The following is a 20,971-nucleotide window of genomic DNA, read 5'->3' as shown; positions in this document are numbered from 1 at the left end:
AAACTTAGCAAGACTTGGCATTTGTCCTGTTCTGTTTCTATAGATGTACTATTTGAAACAGAATGTGATGGCTCAGGCTATGACCAATGCACAAAGATACTGGAAAAAAACGTAACCACATCTCATTGACTGGACCGAGCATTTAATCATATGTCTCTCTCAATAAACTTCTCCCCTTTACTACTACAGATGTATCATATCAAGGGTTACTTGCATGTGGACATTGAATTAACCTTTCAAATTGCTCAAAATAGCAGTTAATCTTGCAGTTCCTACAATCTGCAGTATTTTTGAAAAGGTATAGGAACATGCTGCAGAAGTATATGTCGCAAAGCAGCTTAGACCTGTAAACCAGCCTAGGCAACAGGATATTCATATTTGCATCGGAATTGATCCTTGAATGTGAATCTGTTTAGTTTTCTCAAATCTATCCAGGCCTATGTACTGTATATACTCTGATGCTGCAGATTTACTGCTCAATCAACCGTCCAGCAGATGGTGATATACTGTAACAAACAAACAATATTAAACGTCTTGATTTACCTCTTGCTACTCAGAAAACCACCAACAATAAACAATATTTCTATATTTTCATTTTTGAGTGTTTATGCTATAAACGACATGACTAACTAAAGAAAATTATTTTTAGCAGCAGAGTGTGTGTGTGAGCGTGAGCGTGTGTGTGTTTGGGTTTTACTATCCTTGTGGGGACCAGAAGTCCGGTCCCCAAAAGGATAAAGGCTTTTTTAGGCTTAGGGCTTAGGGCTTAGGGTTAGGGTTACAATTAAGGTCAGGGCTTAGGGTTTTTGGTGTGTGTGTGGAGGGGTTAACTGAGGAGGAGGACAAACTACTGCAATTTATACAAACAACATAAACTTAGCAAGACTTTACATTTGTCCTGTTCTGGTTCCTTAGATGTACTGTTTGAAACAGAATGTGATTGGTCAGGCTGTGGCCACTGCACAAAGTTCGCTCTCAATAAACTTCTCCCTGTTACTACGACACATTCATCAAGATCAAGGGCTATTTGCATGTGGACATATAATTAACCTTTTAAAACGCTTTTTACATTCTGTAGTATCTTTTTGAAGGTATGGGAACATGCTACATTCATAGACCGCTCTATTTGCCTCTCATTTTGAATAACGACTCCAGAAAACGGACATTGAAATAGTGATGGTTTTCATTATTTCTCATCCTGCATTAGTACCCTTTAGTTTATCTAGTGAACTCTAATGTAGACACCAGAATAATAACACATTTGGTCTAGGAACACAATGTACCTTTTAATGGTTCATTGTATATTGGCTACCCATAATATTCATACCCATAATAGTATACAATGCATTATTCACTTTCCATTACGTATCAATATCCAGTATACATTTATGTCTGCTAATATGTAGTAAGCTTGTTAAAGTATGTGAATAGGTTGCTGTAGGGGTTTAGTCCTGGATCACAATGCATGTTACTGGAACTTCCCCTGTTGGAAAGGAATTGTTACCTCTAAATACAGTGCCTTGCGAAAGTATTCGGCCCCCTTGAACTTTGCGACATTTTGCCACATTTCAGGCTTCAAACATAAAGATATAAAACTGTATTTTTTTGTGAAGAATCAACAACAAGTGGGACACAATCATGAAGTGGAACGACATTTATTGGATATTTCAAACTTTTTTAACAAATCAAAAACTGAAAAATTGGGCGTGCAAAATTATTCAGCCCCCTTAAGTTAATACTTTGTAGCGCCACCTTTTGCTGCGATTACAGCTGTAAGTCGCTTGGGGTATGTCTCTATCAGTTTTGCACATCGAGAGACTGAAATTATTTCCCATTCCTCCTTGCAAAACAGCTCGAGCTCAGTGAGGTTGGATGGAGAGCATTTGTGAACAGCAGTTTTCAGTTCTTTCCACAGATTCTCAATTGGATTCAGGTCTGGACTTTGACTTGGCCATTCTAACACCTGGATATGTTTATTTTTGAACCATTCCATTGTAGATTTTGCTTTATGTTTTGGATCATTGTCTTGTTGGAAGACAAATCTCTGTCCCAGTCTCAGGTCTTTTGCAGACTCCATCAGGTTTTCTTCCAGAATGGTCCTGTATTTGGCTCCATCCATCTTCCCATCAATTTTAACCATCTACCCTGTCCCTGCTGAAGAAAAGCAGGCCCAAACCATGATGCTGCCGCCACCCATGTTTGACAGTGGGGATGGTGTGTTCAGGGTGATGAGCTGTGTTGCTTTTACGCCAAACATAACGTTTTGCATTGTTGCCAAAAAGTTCAATTTTGGTTTCATCTGACCAGAGCACCTTCTTCCACATGTTTGGTGTGTCTCCCAGGTGGCTTGTGGCAAACTTTAAACAACACTTTTTAAGGATATCTTTAAGAAATGGCTTTCTTCTTGCCACTCTTCCATAAAGGCCAGATTTGTGCAATATACGACTGATTGTTGTCCTATGGACAGAGTCTCCCACCTCAGCTGTAGATCTCTGCAGTTCATCCAGAGTGATCATGGGCCTCTTGGCTGCATCTCTGATCAGTCTTCTCCTTGTATGAGCTGAAAGTTTAGAGGGACGGCCAGGTCTTGGTAGATTTGCAGTGGTCTGATACTCCTTCCATTTCAATATTATCGCTTGCACAGTGCTCCTTGGGATGTTTAAAGCTTGGGAAATCTTTTTGTATCCAAATCCAGCTTTAAACTTCTTCACAACAGTATCTCGGACCTGCCTGGTGTGTTCCTTGTTCTTCATGATGCTCTCTGCGCTTTTAACGGACCTCTGAGACTATCACAGTGAAGGTGCATTTATACGGAGACTTGATTACACACAGGTGGATTGTATTTATCATCATTAGTCATTTAGGTCAACATTGGATCATTCAGAGATCCTCACTGAACTTCTGGAGAGAGTTTGCTGCACTGAAAGTAAAGGGGCTGAATAATTTTGCACGCCCAATTTTTCAGTTTTTGATTTGTTAAAAAAGTTTGAAATATCCAATAAATGTCGTTCCACTTCATGATTGTGTCCCACTTGTTGTTGATTCTTCACAAAAAAATACAGTTTTATATCTTTATGTTTGAAGCCTGAAATGTGGCAAAAGGTCGCAAAGTTCAAGGGGGCCGAATACTTTCGCAAGGCACTGTATATGGCTCTGGAGGAAAGTGCTGAAATAGTAGTGCGCTGGATTCCAACCCATGCTGCAGAAGTATATGTCGCAAAGCAGCTTAGACCCCTAAACAACCCTAGGCCACAGGATATTCATTATTGCATTGGACTACATTCCTCTCTATCTCCCTCCCTCTAACTAACCCCACCTCCTGGCAGAATCAGGAAGTCCCTCCCCTTCCCACAAACTCTATTCTGAGAAAACGAAACTTATCTGAGTCGTGGTGTTTTGTCTGTGTGAAAGTGAACAACAGTCCAAATGGCTCAGCAGGCAGTTCTGCTGGACCAGGACCAGTTCTGTTGTTCTGTCTGTCTGGATCTACTGAAGGAGCCCGTAGCTATTCCCTGTGGACACAGTTACTGTAGGAGCTGTATTGAGGGCTGCTGGGATCAGGATGATCTGAAGGGGATCTACAGCTGTCCTCAGTGCAGACAGACCTTCACTCCAAGGCCTGCTCTGATGAAAAACACCATATTGACTGAAGTGGTGGAGAAACTGAAGAAGACAGGACTTCAGGCTGATCCCCCTGATCTGTGCTATGCTGGACCTGGAGATGTGGCATGTGATTTCTGCACTGGGACCAGAAAGCAGAAAGCCTTCATGTCCTGTCTGGTGTGTCTGGTGTCTTCCTGCAAGACTCACCTCCAGCCTCACTATAGTGTCCCTGCACTAAAGAAGCACAAGCTGGTCAAAGCTTTCACACAGCTACAGGAGAACATCTGCTCCCGTCATGATGAACTGCTGAAGATTTACTGTCGTACCGATCAGAATTGTATCTGTTATCTGTGTATGGTGGATGATCATAAAGGCCATGATACAGTGTCAGCTGCAGCGGAGAGGACCGAGAAACAGGTTAGACCAGAATAACTTGTTGGTGACTCTGATAAACAAATAATGAAATATACAGCAGGAGAGCTGTTTGAATATAAAGATATATATATATATAAATATATATATATATATATATATATATATATATATAAAACATATAATTAGTTTCATGAAAAATTATCTCTAAATGTATCGTAATTTTCTGTTGTTATACACCATAATTTTCTTAAGAGTCCAAAATTCAGATTAAGCTATATGATATGAGTACTGTAAACAAACATAATATTTCAACTAAAATCATAGATATATCATTTTGCAAAGGGGCTTCTATTACAATATAATTCTTACTAAATCATAATACTATACTATTGCACTACTGGACAAATAAACCTTGATAGCTCAATGAACAGTGTTTCTCCATAGAGTCAGCTGGGGATGAGTCAGCAGAATCTCCAGCAGAGAATCCAGGAGAGAGAGAAGGAGCTGAAGGAGCTCCAACAGGCTGTGGAGTCTCTCAAGGTAAGTTTTATTGACCAGGGCCCAGCTTTTCCAAAATTTCAATCTGGATCATTTTTTATTTTTTTTGCAATTCATGATCAGATCTCTCTACCTGTTTTTTGGGCCAGTTTCCTGGACTGGTTATCGTACTACTTCTACACTGTCATAGGGACACAGAGATGAGTTACCTACATGGATAAAGGTACCTAGATTAAAAAGAGACATTTACCAACTGACCACATACCTATTATGTGGTCAATTTAGTTTTTAGTTAGTTACATTGAAATGTATTAGTTGTAGTGCCTTTCACCTCTTTTAAATCCATCCTGAATCCACCGTTTCCTGTGGGATTAAGATAATCAACATTTTCGGGATCAAAACTATTCTAATCACTAACTTTGAGATTAGAAAAATGCAAAAACTACTTTTAATTCTGGTAAAGGTCAGATTGGATTACCACATTCAGATATATAAGAGGGCGCCGGAGGAGAAGGCAGATGTTTTACGTGCCCCCAACCGATTATGTTTTTTTGGGGTTTTTTTTGCGTTAGTTTGTAACCTATTTTTGTACTTATTTTGTACATAATGTTGACGCTACCGTCTCTTATGATCTGAAAGAACTTCTGGACATCAGGACTGCGATTACTGCGATTATTGCGACTTTGTTTCCTTCAACGAGTCTAACGAGGCCGACTCGAACGATATACTGCTTTCGATATATTGCTTTCTTGGGAACATGCCTTGATCTCCCAGGATTTGCGTGAAGAGGAGGTGGAGAAAAAAGGGCCGGAGAACGGGCTGCATTCTGAGAATTCGTAGGTGATCGAATAAACCCTCACTTCCTTCCATTCTGCTAGCAAGCCTTCAATCTTTGGACAATAAAATAGATGACCTATGCAGAAGATTAAACTACCAACGGGACATTCAAATGTGTAATATCTTATGCTTCACGGAGACGTGGCTGAACGACGACATTATCAACATACATCTGGCCGGTTATACGCTGCATTGGCAGTATAGAACAGCGGCATCTGGTAAGACAAAGGGTGGCGTACAATGTATTTTTGTAAATAACAGCTGGTGCACGATATCTAAGGAAGTCTTGAGCTATTGCTCACCTGAGGTAGATTATCTCATGATTAACTGTAGACCACACTACCTACCTAGAGAGTTTTCATCTGAATTTTTCATAGCTGTTTATACATACCACCACAGTCAGAGGCTGGCACTTAGACAGCATTGAATGAGGTGTAGAAGACGCTCACCCAGAGGTGGTGCACTGGCAGCCGGGGACTTTAAAGCAGGGAAACTTAAATCCGTTAGACCAAATTTCTTTCAGCATGTTAAAAGTACAACCAGAGGGTGAAAAAAACGTGCCCACCTGTACTCCAGACACAAAGACGAATACAAAGCTTGCCCTCCATCTGACCATAATTAAAGTAGAAATCACCAGTGACAAGATCAATAAAAGTAGCTAAGCTACAGGTCTGTTTTGCTAGCAAAGACTGGAAAATTTTCCAGGATTCCTCTGATGGCATTGAGGAGTACATGACATCAGTCATTGGCTTCATCAATAAGTGAATCGATGACGTCGTCCCACAGTGACCGTATGTACATACCCCAACCAGAAGCCATGGATTACAGGCAACATCGGCACTGAGCTAAAGGATAGAGCTGCCGCTTTCAAGCAGCGAGACTCTAACCCGCAAGCTTATAAGATATCCCTCTATGCCCTCCGACAAACCATCAAACAGGCAAAGCGTTAATTAATACAGGACTAAGATCGAATCGTACTACACCGGATCTAACGCTCACCAGATGTGGCAGGTCTTGCAAACCATTACAGACTACAAAGGGAAGCACAGCCGAGAGCTGCCCAGTGACACGAGCCAACCAGATGAGCTAAACTACTTCTATGCTCGCTTTGAGGCAAATAACACTGAAACATGCATGAGAGCACCAGCTGTTCTGGAAGACTGTGTGATCACGCTCTCTGCAGCCTATGTGAGTAAGACCTTTAAACAGGTCAACATTCACAAGGCCGCAGGGCCAGATGGATTACGAGGACGTGTACTTCGAGCATGCGCTAACCAACTGGCAAGTGTCTTCACTGACATTTTCAACCTCTCCCTATCCGAGTCTGTAATACCAACATGTTTTAAGCAGACCACCATAGTGCCTGTGCCCAAGAATACTAAGGTAACCTGCCTAAATGAATACTGACCTGCAGTCCTCACATCTGTAGCCGTGAAGTTCTTCGAAAGGCTGGTCATGGCTCACATCAACACCATTATCCCAGAAACCCTAGACCCACTCCAATTTGCATATCGCCCCAACAGATCCACAGATGATGGAATCTCTATTGCACTCCACACTGCCCTTTCCCACCTGGACAAACGGAACACCTACGTGAGAATGCTATTCATTGACTACAGCTTAGTGTTCAACACCACAGTGCCCTCAAATCTCATTACTAAGCTAAGGACCCGGGACAAAACACCTCCTTCTGCAACTGGATCCCGGACTTCCTGACGTATCGCCCCCTGGTGGTAAGGGTAGGTAACAACACATCTGCCACGCTGATCCTCAACACAGGGGACCCTCGGGGGTGTATGCTCAGTCCCCTCCAGTACTCACAGTTCACCCATGACTGCATGGCCAAGCACGACTCCAACACCATCATTAAGTTTGCCGACGACACAACAGTGGTAGGTCTGATCACCGACAATGTCGGATCACTATTCAAATGCCTACCCAGACTATTTGCATTGTATGCAAAGAACAGGGATTCCCCTCACTTTTATCTTCTCTTCTCTCTTTGTGTCTGAATAGCACTCTGCACAGGCAGCAGTGGAGGACAGTGATAGGATCTTTACTGAGCTGATCCACTCCATTGAGAGAAGGCGCTCTGAGTTGAAGGAGTTGATCAGAGACCAGGAGAAGGCTCAAAAAGTCAAGCTGATGGACTCCTGGAGCAACTGGAGCAGGAGATAGCTGAGCTGAGGAGGAGAAACGCTGAGCTGGAGCAGCTCTCACACACAGAGGATCACATCCATTTCCTCCAGGTAACTAAACTGCCTTGATACAAGTGATACAGAAATGAACTTCTTGTGAAACTGTACATTTTGTGAGTTATACTCTGCATTCAGGCAGCATATCAGTATTCATGTTTTCTGACATCCATTAAAAAAACATATGATCACAAAATACATTGTGTCAGTCATCTGCTGGAGCAACTGGAGCTTTCTGAGCTGAGGAGGAGAAACTCTTCTTTCGCTCTCTCTCACTGTCTCTCCATTTCAGGTCTAAACTGTCTCTCTACAGAGTTATCAGTCTCTCAGGAGATACAGAAATGTACTTGTGAAACTGTACATTTTGTCAATTATACTTCATTCTCTATATCAGTATTCATGTTACCTGACATATAAAAAAACATTTAATCACAAAAACATTGTCAATCATCTACTCTCTTTCTCTCTGTCTCTCTCTCTCACACTCTTCATCTCTGTCTCTCTACAGAGTTATCAGTCCATCTCCAGTCCCAGTGTCTCTTCAGACTTACCCAGCATCGTTATCCATCCTCAGTACTTTGTAGATGTCAATAAGACTGTTTCTGATGTCAGAGAGAGACTAGAAGGCATCCTTAAAGGAGAATGGACCAAGATCTCCACCACAGGTGAGTTGAAAATAATACTAACACAATACATAGTGTAAGAACACATAGTTTAGACCAATCAGAGGTCCCATAGTCATCACTTTATACATGTGCAATATGGTATGCTGCTAATATTCTCTCTCTCTCTGTGAATGTCTGTTTCTGTAGTAAATTCAGTGGATATCTTACTGCCTCCAGAGCCCAAGACTAGAGAAAATTCTTACAATGTGAGTTTCTTCATCAAGTAACTAACAGTCTTTTTTTTCTGACACTATTCACAAACCTTGTGATATTTCAATAGTAGATACAGCTGGTGCATTGATCTCTGCTCTGCTGTAATCAAAGACAGGGTAGATACAGTACAGTATGGGCCTTAACTTAGTGTTCTAACTCCCCTCATTGGTCTCTGCTCTGCTCTTCTCCCAGATTCCTGTCAGCTCACACTGGACCCAAACACAGCACAGAAATCCCTCTCTCTGTCTGAGGGAAACAGAAAGGTGACAGTTGTTAAGGCTGTTAACGATCCGAATCCTGACCATCCAGACAGATTCACTGATTGGTGGCAGGTCCTTTGTAGAGAGGGTCTGTCTGGACGCTGTTACTGGGAGGTGGAGGGTCATCATGGGACTGTTTTTACAGCAGTGACATATAAAGACATAAGTAGAGTAGGGATGGTTAATGGCTCTAGATTTGGTTACAATGACAAGTCTTGGGGTTTAGAGTTCTCTGGTAATGGTTATACTTTCAGACACAATAATGTTGAGACTAAAGTATCAGGCCCTCAGTCCTCCAGAGTTGGAGTGTACCTGGATCACAAGGCAGGTATTCTGTCCTTCTACAGCGTCTCTGACACAATGACCCTCCTCCACAGAGTCGAAACCACGTTCACTAAACCCCTCTATCCTGGGATATGGGTTGGGTACGTAAACAATTCTGCTGAGCTGTGTAAACTGTAGAGTTCCCCATATTAGAGGGATGGTTAATGCTCTTTTAGTCTGGTATGTACAACAATCTTATACATTCATATTGATGTATTATCACTTTGATGTACCTTCTGAATAACAACCGCTGTATTGTATCTCGTTCAATGAGTTGTGTTATTATTTACCTATTGATCCTTGAATTTGAATCTGTTGAATGTCCTCAAATATATCTAGGCCTATATATTGTATATCAATCTGGTGCTAAACAATCACTACTCAATCAGTTACCCAGCAGAAGGTGATATGGCAAAATCAAATCAAATGACTCCACGTTTTTTGATTGACAGTACCTCTGCCTCTCAGTAAACCACCAAAATAAACTAGACTTCTGTGTTTTTGTCCTTAAGTTTTATGTTCTAAACTACTTGAGTGACAATGCAATTAAATAACCTTATATTTAGCAGCAGTGTGTATGCGTGTGTGCGTGCCTGCGAGTGGGGTGCATGTGTGGTGAGGTACGTGTGTGTGTGTGTGTGTGTGTGTGTGTGTCAGGGGGGCCGTGTCTACCCTGACACTATTCACCTAGTGTCAGGGTAGACACGGCCCCCCTGACACACACACACACACAAAAGAAAATGATATGAGTTTACTCCATTTTATTTCATTCATGATCATTAAGTAAAATATAAGCGAGCTAGAAGACTTCACTTTGGATTCATTCTTTGAAATATTTTACATTAAAGTTAACCGAGAAAGACAGTCTACTGCACTTTATACAAACAACCAAACAACATGGTCTGAGTTTTTAATAAGACGTGGCATTTGTCCTGTTCTGTTTCCATAGCTGTACATTTTAAGAGAGACTGTGATTGGTCAGGCTATGGCCAATGCACATTGATTCATCATATCAAAGCATATTTGCATGTGGACATTGAACTAAACTTTTAAATAGCTCAAAATAGCATCTAATCTGTCCCTTCTTACAATCGCAGTATTTTTAAAAAGGTATAGAAACATGTTACATTCATAGGGGCGGCAGGGTAGCCTAGTGGTTAGAGCGTTGAACTCGTAACCAGAAGGTTGCAAGTTCAAACCCCTGAGCTGACAAGATAAAATCCTGTCATTCTGCCCCTGAACAGGCAGTTAACCCCCTGTTCCCAGGCTGTCATTGAAAATAAGAATTTGTTCTTAACTGACTTGCCTAGTTAAATAAATAAAATAGACTGCTCTATTTGCCTCTCATTTTGAATAACGACTCCAGAAAACGGACATTGAAATAGTGATGGTTTTCATTATTTCTCATCCTGCATTAGTACCCTTTAGTTTATCTAGTGAACTGTAATGTTGACATCAGAAAAATAACACATTTGGTCTAGGAACACAATGTACCTTTTAATGGTTCATTGTATATCGGCTACCCATAATATTCATACCCATAATAGTATACAATGAATTCTGGACACAGAGGTATATCAATCATTCACTTTACATTATGTTTCAATATCAAGTATACATTTATATCTGGATAATATATAGCAAACAGGACTTCAGGCTTCGACCAGAAAGCCCTCATGTTTAGTCCAGGATCACAATGCATGTTACTGTAGCAACCCCTGAGAATAATTGTTACCTCTCTAAACATATGGCTCTGGAGGAAAGTGTGTTGAAATAGCAGTGGGCTGGATTCCAACCCAGGCTGCAGAAGTATATGTCACAAAGCAGCGTAGACCTGTAAACCAGCCGAGACAACAGGATATTAATTATTGCATCGAACGACATTCTTCTATCTCCCTCCCGCTAACTAACCCCACCTTCTGGCAGAACCAGGAAGTCCCTCCCCCTCCCACAAACTTTCTTCTGGGGAAACAAAACTTATCTGAATCTCGGTGCCGTTTGTCCGTGTGAAAGTGAGCAACAACCGTCCAAATGGCTCAGCAGGCAGTTCTGCTGGACCAGGACCAGTTCTATTGTTCTGTCTGTCTGGATCTACTGAAGGAGCCCGTAGCTATTCCCTGTGGACACAGTTACTGTAGGAGCTGTATTGAGGGCTGCTGGGATCAAGATGATCTGAAGGGGATCTACAGCTGTCCTCAGTGCAGACAGACCTTCACTCCAAGGCCTGCTCTGATGAAAAACACCATATTGACTGAAGTGGTGGAGAAACTGAAGAAGACAGGACTTCAGGCTGATCCCCCTGATCTGTGCTATGCTGGACCTGGAGATGTGGCATGTGATTTCTGCACTGGGACCAGAAAGCAGAAAGCCCTCATGTCCTGTCTGGTGTGTCTGGTGTCTTCCTGCAAGACTCACCTCCAGCCTCACTATAGTGTCCCAGGACTAAAGAAGCACAAGCTGGTCAAAGCCTCCACACAGCTACAGGAGAACATCTGCTCTCATCATGACGAACTGCTGAAGATTTACTGTCGTACCGATCAGAATTGTATCTGTTATCTGTGTATGGTGGATGATCATAAAGGCCATGATACAGTGTCAGCTGCAGCGGAGAGGACCGAGAAACAGGTTAGACCAGAATAACTTGTTGGTGACTCTGATGAACAAATAATGAAATATACAGTAGGAAAGCTGTTTGAATATAAGGATATATATATATATATAAACATGTATAATTAGTTTCATGAAAAATTATCTCTAAATGTATCGTAATTTTCTGTTATACACCATAGTCCAAAATTCAAATTAAGCTATATGATATGAGTACTGTAAACAAACATAATATTTCAACTAAAATCATAGATATATCATTTTGCAAAGGGGCTTCTATTACAATATAATTCTTACTAAATCATAATACTATACTATTGCACTACTGGACAAATAAACCTTGATAGCTCAATGAACAGTGTTCTCCATAGAGTCAGCTGGGGATGAGTCAGCAGAATCTCCAGCAGAGAATCCAGGAGAGAGAGAAGGAGCTGAAGGAGCTCCAACAGGCTGTGGAGTCTCTCAAGGTAAGTATTATTGACCAGGGACCAGTTTAAAAAATAAAAATCTGGATTATAATCTGGATTCTGTAGTGCTATTATTTATTTTTTGATTCCATGATCAGATCTCTACCTGTTTTTTGGGCCAGTTTCCTGGACTGGTTATGGTACTACTTCTACACTGTCATAGGGACACAGAGATGAGTTACCTACATGGATAAAGGTACCTAGATTAAAAAGAGACATTTACCAACTGACCACATACCTATTATGTGGTCAATTTAGTTTTTAGTTAGTTACATTGAAATATATTCATTGTAGTGCCTTTCACCTCTTTTAAATCCATCCTGAATCCACCATTTCCTGTGGGATTAAGATAATCAACATTTTCGGCATCAAAACTATCCTAATCACTACCTTTGAGATTAGAAAAATGCAAAAACAGCTTTTAATTCTGGTAAAGGTCATATTGGATTACCATATTCAGATATATAAGAGGGCGCCGGAGGAGAAGGCAGATGTTTTACGTGCCCCCAACCGATTATGTTTTTTGTTTTTTTTTGCGTTGTTTGTAACCTATTTTTGTACTTATTTTGTACATAATGTTGACGCTACCGTCTCTTATGATCTGAAAGAACTTCTGGACATCAGGACTGAGATTACTGCAATTATTGCGTCTTTGTTTCCTTCAACGAGTCTGACGAGGCCGACGTGAACGATATACTGCTTTCGATACATTGCTTTCTTGGGAACATGCCTTGATCTCCCAGGATTTGCGTGAAGAGGAGGTGGAGAAAAAAGGGCCGGAGAACGGGCTGTATTCTGAGAATTCTTAGGCGATCGAATAAACCCTCACTTCCTTCCATTCTGCTAGCAAGCCTTCAATCGTTGGACAATAAAATAGATGACCTATGGAGAAGATTAAACTACCAACGGGACATTCAAAAGTGTAATATCTTATGCTTCACGGAGACGTGGCTGAACGACGACACTATCAACATACATCTGGCTGGTTATACGCTGCATTGGCGGTATAGAACAGCGGCATCTGGTAAGACAAAGGGTGGTGGACAATGTATTTTTGTAAATAACAGCTGGTGGGCACAACAACGCCTATTCCACCTCAGGAAACTGAAAAGATTTGGCATGGGTCCTCAGATCTTCAAAAAGTTCTACAGCTGCACCATCGAGAGCATCCTGTCTGGTTGCCTCACCGCCTGGTATGGCAACTGCTCTGCCTCCGACCGCAAGGCACTACAGAGGGTAGTGCGTACGGCCCAGCACATCACTGGGGCCAAGCTTCCTGCCATCCAGGACCTCTATACCAGGCAGTGTCCGAAGAAAGCATGAAAATTTTTCAAAGTCTGAAGCCACCCGTCATAGACTGGTCTCTCTGCTACTACACGGCAAGTTGTACCGGAGCACCAAGTCTAGGTCCAAAAGGCTTCTTAATAGCTTCTATCCCCAAGCCATAAGACTCCTGAATAGCTATTCAAATGCCTACCCAGACTATTTGCATTGTATGCAAAGAACAGGGATTCCCCACTTTTATCTTCTCTTCTCTCTTTGTGTCTGAATAGCACTCTGCACAGGCAGCAGTGGAGGACAGTGATAGGATCTTTACTGAGCTGATCCACTCCATTGAGAGAAGGCGCTCTGAGTTGAAGGAGTTGATCAGAGACCAGGAGAAGGCTCAAGTGAGTCAAGCTGATGGACTCCTGGAGCAACTGGAGCAGGAGATAGCTGAGCTGAGGAGGAGAAACGCTGAGCTGGAGCAGCTCTCACACACAGAGGATCACATCCATTTCCTCCAGGTAACTAAACTGCCTTGATACAGGTGATACAGAAATGAACTTCTTGTGAAACTGTACATTTTGTCAGTTATACTCTATTCGTTATATCAGTATTCATGTTTTCTGACATCCATAAAAAAAAACATATGATCACAAAATACATTGTGTCAGTCATCTGCTCTCTTTCTCTCTCTTCTTTCGCTCTCTCTCACTGTCTCTCTCTCTCACATTCTCTCTGTCTCTCTACAGAGTTATCAGTCTCTCTCCAGTCCCAGTGTCTCTTCAGACTTACCCAGCATCGTTATCCATCCTCTTCAGTACTTTGGAGATGTGAATAAGGCTGTTTCTGATGTCAGAGAGAAACTAGAAGACGTCCTTAAAGGAGAATGGATCAAGATCTCCACCACAGGTGAGTTGAAAATAATACTAACACAATACATAGTGTAAGAACACCTAGTTTAGACCAATCAGAGGTCCTATAGTCATCACTTTATACATGTGCAATATGGTATGCTGCTAACATTCTCTCTCTCTCTGTGAATGTCTGTGTGTTTGTAGTGAATTCAGTGGATGTTTTACTGCCTCCAGAGCCCAAGACTAGAGAACGTTTCTTACAATGTGAGTTTCTTCACCAAGTAACTAACAGTCTCTTTTTTCTGACACTCCTCACAAACCTTGTGATATTTCAATTGTAGATACTGCTCTCATTAATCTCTGCTCTGCTGTAATCAAGACAGGGTAGATGCAGTACCGTGTGTGCCTTATCTTACTGTTCTAACTCCCCTTATTGGTCTCTGCTCTGCTCTTCTCCCAGATTCCTGTCAGCTCACACTGGACCCAAATACAGCACAGAAATCCCTCTCTCTGTCTGAGGGAAACAGAAAGGTGACAGTTGTTAATGCTGTTAACGATCCAAATCCTGACCATCCAGACAGATTCACTGGTTGGTGGCAGGTCCTTTGTCGAGAGGGTCTGTCTGGACGCTGTTACTGGGAGGTGGAGTGTCATCATGGGACTGTTACAGCAGTCTCATATAAAGACATAAGTAGAATACGGATGGTTAATGATTCCAGATTCGGATACAATGACAAGTCTTGGGGTTTTGAGTTCTCTAGTAATGGTAATAGTTTCAGACACAATAATGTTGAGACTAAAGTATCAGGCCCTTAGTCCTCCAGTGTAGGAGTGAACCTGGATCACAAGGCAGGTATTCTGACCTTCTTCAGCATCTCTGACACAATGACCCTCCTCCACAGAGTCCAAACCACGTTCACTAAACCCTCTATCATGGGATATGGGTTGGGAACCAAAATAATTCTGCTGTGCTGTGTAAACCACAAGATTTATTTCGCCTCTAGATTAAACTACAGAGTTCCCCATATTAGAATGATGGTAAATTCTCTTTTAGTCTTGAAGTGATTGAATCTTTATTTTAGTATAGGTTTTAATCACATTCATATTGATCTATTCTCTCTTTGATGAAGTCTAAACTAATCTACTGCTGTGTTGATATCTTTTCTCAATAATGTGGAAGGACCACCAGAGGGCAGGCTGCTCCCACGGACAGTTGCCCAGCCCGACATGTGAGTCAAGGTGATCAGAGGCCCTTAAGCGCAGCTGACGGTACTAATGAGCTATTCTATTTCCCCTACAAGAGAGAGGAGGGAACCAGCAGAGAGGAGAGAAGAGGTGTGGTGAGAACCAGCAGAGAGGAGAGAACCAGCAGAGAGGAGAGAACCAGCAGAGAGGAGAGAAGAGGTGAGGTGGGAACCAGCAGAGAGGAGGGAACCAGCAGAGAGGAGAGAACCAGCAGAGCGGAGAGGAGAGGAGGGAACCAGCAGAGAGGAGAGGAGGGAACCAGCAGAGAGAAGATGATGTACTTTTTGGAAAGGAGAAGATGGGGACAAACTACCTATTGGGACCGGCAATCACAGATCCGGACCACCAACCGAAGGGACTTTTTCACAGACTAATCGTATAGGTGGTCATTTCTGTTATAATTTAAAGATACTCTTTATGTTCCTTGTTATTGTGAAGAAGATTTGTGTTTTCCTTGGGAGATCATCCTTGATTGTGTTGGATTGTTTTAAGAGGAAAAAATGATCTCCGTAGAGAAATTTGTTCAATTTTAAGGAAACCTGCTCCTGATTCGTTTATTCCACCTTTCCGCTTTAGAGCAACCTCAAAGGACCTGGTTCGCTCACAATAATAAAAAAGATTGTTTGTTAATTTCAATAAGTTGTATTATTATTTATCCTTGAAATGGAATGTTTCATTTTCTGAAATCTATGTTGGCTTCCAGCTTGAAATATACTTATTCATGTTACCATACTAGAACATATCAATTACTGTACATGTATAAGGAATGTATCGGTTGGGGTCAATGGAGGGTGGATAAAAACTAAGTGTATGGAAAGTTACTGAGTGAGGAAGGGGGAGTGCACAAAATGTACACTCTGTAAAAAATATGGTATTGTTAAATGTATGGCTCCTAAGGAGGGAGGCAAAGGGCAACAGTCTGGTTTCAGTCACTGGTAAGGTAGGACAGCCATGGATTAGGGAGGAGTGAGGAATTTGGCCTGAGGTCAGGTCTGATGAAGTGAGAAGGAACAGTCCTATTACACACATACACTTCCAAGCCCACAAAGGTTCTAGCATCAGGCAGGGCCATGACTGTACTAGTGAGAGGATCCAATTAAGTTCCTGACAAGTAACAGAGATGTATTGTCTGTTAGGATGTTGGGTCCACCTAGAAGGAGGATATAAATATACAGTACCAGTCAAACGTTTGGACACACCTACTAATTTCTTTTTACTATTTTCTACATTGTAGAATAGTTGTGACTTCAAAACTATGAAATAACACACATGGAATCATGTAGTAACCAAAAAAGTGTTAAACAAATCAAAATGTATTTTATATTTGAGGTTCTTCAAAGTTCCCACCCTTTGCCTTGACAGCATTGCATATGCTTAGTTCAACTGGCACACTCCACAAGACCCCAAAATATAAGCTAAACATTGTAAATGCAAACAAACACTGTATAGCCTCATAACATGGTTAAAACTATTTTGATATCATGGTTGGTCAATCCTTAGCTTCCATAGCTCAGAAACAAAGAGAGAAGAGAAGGCTCCATGTTAAGTAGAATAGATGGCGTCATGAGGAAGGAAAATTGTTGATATATTGAAGCAACATCAAGACATCAGTCAGGAAGTTAAATCTTGGTCGCAAATGGGTCTTCCAAATGGACAATGACCCCAAGCATACTTCCAAATTTGTGGCAAAATGGCTTAAGGACAACAAAGTCAAGGTATTGGAGTGGCCATCACAAAGCCCTGACCTCAATTCTATAGAAAATGTGTGGGCAGAACTGAAAAAGCGTGTGCGAGCAAGGAGGCCTATAAATCTGACTCAGTTACAACAGCTCTGTCAGGAGGAATGGGCAAAATTCACCCAACGTATTGTGGGAAGCTTGTGGAAGGCTACCCAAAACATTTGACCCAAGTTAAACAATTTAAAGGCAATACTAGCAAATACTAATTGAGTGTATGTAAACTTCAGAACCACTGGGAATGTGATGAAAGAAATAAAAGCTGAAAGCAATCATTCTCTCTACTATTATTCTGACATTTCACATTCTTAAAATAAAGTGGTGATCCTAACTAACCTAAAACAGGGAATTTTTACGAGGATTAAATATCAGGAATTGTGAAAAATAAAATAAAAAAATGAGTTTAAATGTATTTGGTTAAGGTGTATGTAAACTCCCGACTTCAACTGTATGCATTTAGTCAATTATACTTTATTCTCCATATCAGTATTCATGTTTTCTGACATTAATACAAAACAAATTATCACAAAAACATTGTGTAAATGATCTGCTCTCTCTCTCTCATTCTCTCAGTCTCTCACACTCTCTCAAGAGTTAACAGTCCCTCTCCAGTCCCAGTGTCTCTTCAGACTTACCCAGCATCATTATCTGCCCTCCTTGGTACTTTGGAGGTGTGAATAATGCTGTTTCTGATGTCAGAGAGAAACTAGAAAACGTTCTTAAAAGAGAATGGACCAAGATCTCCACCACAGGTGAGTTGACAATAATACTAACACAATACATAGTCTAAGGACACCTAGTTTAGACCAATCAGAGGTCCTATAGTCATCACTTTATACATGTACATTATGGTATGCTGATAATATTCTCTCTCTCTCTCTGTGAATGTCTGTTTCTGTAGTAAATTCAGTGGATATCTTACTGCCTCCAGAGCCCAAGACTAGAGAACACTTCTTACAATGTGAGTTTCTTCATCAAGTAACTAACAGTCTTTTATTTTCTGACACTCCTCACAAACCTTGTGATATATTAATAGTAGATACTGCTCTCGTTGATCTCTGCTATTTTTGAAAAACACTATACACAGTTCTCTACATTAGACACATCATTCAAAACTAACAGGCCTTGTGTTTCGTTTGGGAAACTGCTATTCCAAATGCCACACTCATTTACCTATTGCCTACACCCAGTGCTCACGTGTGAAAACACATAGCTATTTTCTTCACTTAGAAATCAGAGCTTGAGCACTATAAATAGGCTTCAGGTTGGCTTTCTTGGTTTGGACAACAATGGAGGCCAATTTTGGAGAGAGAGTTAGAGGAAGAGGAGTGTATGAGTGTATGAGTGTATGAGAGTATGAGGGGGACGAGGACAAGGAGGAGGAAGAGGACAAGGACGAGGACAAGGGAAAGGAGGAGGACAAGGACAAGGGGGAAGAGGATAAGGACGAGGGGAAGAGGACAAGGACAAGAGGTAGGACAAGCCTATTTGTTTATCTTCTACTGTATTTATTTTGTCTGTTACTGTTCATCCCGAAATCCGGATGAAAATACAATGTTTTGAGAAAGAAATACATCACATTTTTTCCCCACTTGCATGTCTGTTTATAGTGTAAATATATACTGAATATGCATACATACTGTATATATTTGTGCATATACATGTACGTGTGAGTGCCATGACAAACTGCCGTGGACTCCACTGCACACTGAACATGCAGAAGACACAAGATAGTAGTGTTTTACATTTGTCACATCCGTGTGCAGTTGGTGTGCATAAGAGCTAATCATTTGATGGTTTGTGTGTAGAGTTTTGATGTAAAAACACAACTTTGAGAAGAGTTAAAATAGTTTTTGAATGAAGTGTTTGGTTTTGCAAGAGATGTGTAATATTTTGTGTGTTTTGGGGTCAAAAACTGTAAAAATACATTTTTTTTTTTTTAAATATCGGACAAAACACATATCCTGGCAAGAGAGACACCACACCACTACATAAAGAGAGACCTAAGACGACAACATAGAATGGCAGCAACACATAACACAGCATGGTAGCAACACAACTTGGCAGCAGCACAACATGGTAGCAGCACAAATCATGGTACAAAGATTATTGGGCACAGACAACAGCACAAAGGGCAAGAAGACAGAGAAAACAATACATCACGTAAAACAGCCACAACTGTCAGTAAGAGTGTCCATGATTGAGTCTTTGAATGAAGAGATGGAGATAAAACTACCCAGTTTGAGTGTTTGTTGCAGCTCATTCCAGTCACTAGCTGCAGCGAACTGAAAAGAGGAGCGACCCAGGGATGTGTGTGCGTTGGGGACCTTTAACAAAATGTGACTGGCAGAGCTTGTGTTGCATGTGGAGGAGGAGGGCTGCAGTAGGTATCTCAGATGGGGGGAGTGAGGCCTAAGAGGGTTTTAGAAATAAGCATCAACCAGTGGGTCTTGCGACGGGTACACAGAGATGACCGGTTTACAGAGGAGTATAGAGTGCAGTGATGTGTCCTATAAGGAGCATTGGTGGCAAATCTGATAGTCGAATGGTAAAGAACGTCTAGTCGCTCGACTGCATCCTTACCTGTCGATCTATAAATTACATCTCTGTAAACCTTAGCCTACTCCCAAGTACTTGTGTGATGTGACTACCTCTAGCTCTAAACCCTCAGAGGTAGCAATCCCACCGGTGAGGAAAGGGGCATTCTTCTTACCAAACACATTACCTTTGTTTTGGAGGTGTTCAGAACAAGGTTAAGGGTAGAGAAAGCTTGTTGGATACTAAGAAAGCTTTGTTGTAGAGGGTTTAACACAAAATCTGGTGAGGGGCCAGCTGAGTATAAGACTGTATCATCTGAATATAAATGGATGAGAGAGCTTCCTACTGCCTCAGCTATGTTGTTGATGTAAATTGAGAAGAGCATGGGGTCTAGGATCGAGCCTTGGTGTACTCCCTTAGTGACAGGCAATGGCTGAGACAGCAGATATTCTGACTTTATACACTGCACTCTTTGAGAGAGGTAGCTGGCAAACCAGGCTAAAGACCCCTCAAAGACACCAATACTCCTTAGCCGGCCCACAAGAATTGAAGGGTCTACTGTATCAAAAGCTTTGGCCAAGTCAATAAAACTAGCAGCACAACATTGCTTAGAATCAAGGGCAATGGTGACATCATTTAGGACCTTTAAAGTTACCGTCAAACATCCATAACCTTAGCAGAAACCAGATTGCATACCAGAGAGAATACTATAGACCTCAAGAAAGGCAGTCAGTTGATTATCGCTAAGTTTTTCCAACTTTTTTTCACAGTTTTTTCCAAACAGGGCAAAATAGAAATAGGTGTATACACCAAAAATTAGGATGAGCTTGATCTCCCCCTTCAAATAAAGGATACATCGTGGCTGCCTTTCAAGCAATGGGAACCTCCCAAGAGAGGAGATACAGGTTAAAAAGGTCAGAGATATGCTTGCTGATGATAGGGGCAGTAACCTTACAGAAGAAAGGGTCTAAACCATCTGACCCAGATGATTTTTGGGGGTCAAGTTTAAGGAGGTCCTTTAGCACCTCAGACTCAGTGACCGCCTGCAGGGAGAAACTTTGTAGCAGGGCAGGGGGAAAAGAGGGAGATTAGGAAATGTTGGACAGGCAAGGAGGCATGGCTGAGTCAAATAGGAATCCTGAAGTGGTGATTTAAGAGCTCAGGCATGTGCCCCTTATCGTTAACAATCACATAATCAACATTAAGGGACATGGGCAGCTGTGAGGAGAAGGGTTTATTCTTCAGGTATTTAACCATTTTCCAAAACGTCTTGGGGTTAGACCCACAG

The 20,971-nt window shown here is 41.5% G+C and overlaps 1 protein-coding gene and 1 pseudogene across 1 annotated transcript; both read left to right on the top strand.

Annotated features, from left to right (window-relative positions):
• Positions 1-3,357: 3,357 nt before the first annotated feature.
• Positions 3,358-9,230, top strand: LOC121841349 (annotated as a pseudogene).
• Positions 9,231-10,894: 1,664 nt separating this feature from the next.
• Positions 10,895-15,539, top strand: LOC121841350 (tripartite motif-containing protein 16-like). Its single transcript, XM_042308943.1, has 6 exons — positions 10,895-11,595; positions 11,949-12,044; positions 13,598-13,831; positions 14,060-14,219; positions 14,369-14,428; positions 14,625-15,539. Exons 1-6 carry the CDS (start codon positions 11,002-11,004, stop codon positions 14,978-14,980), a joined length of 1,500 nt encoding a protein of 499 aa, XP_042164877.1. The 5' UTR covers positions 10,895-11,001; the 3' UTR covers positions 14,981-15,539.
• The last annotated feature ends 5,432 nt before the right edge of the window (positions 15,540-20,971 follow it).

This window comes from Oncorhynchus tshawytscha, linkage group LG29 (assembly GCF_018296145.1).
Source record: "Oncorhynchus tshawytscha isolate Ot180627B linkage group LG29, Otsh_v2.0, whole genome shotgun sequence".
In the NCBI taxonomy this organism is placed as follows: domain Eukaryota; kingdom Metazoa; phylum Chordata; class Actinopteri; order Salmoniformes; family Salmonidae; genus Oncorhynchus; species Oncorhynchus tshawytscha.
The sequence above is the reverse complement of the archived record's forward strand: the minus strand, read 5'-3'. Positions and strand labels throughout refer to the sequence as shown.

Coding starts and splice junctions, on each gene's coding strand:
- LOC121841350 (XM_042308943.1), top strand. CDS start 11,002: ATGGCTCAGCAGGCAGTTCTGCTGGACCAGGACCAGTTCTATTGTTCT. Junction 13,832..14,059: donor ATCACATCCATTTCCTCCAG/GTAACTAAACTG, acceptor GTCTCTCTACAG/AGTTATCAGTCTCTCTCCAG. Junction 14,220..14,368: donor GATCAAGATCTCCACCACAG/GTGAGTTGAAAA, acceptor GTGTGTTTGTAG/TGAATTCAGTGGATGTTTTA.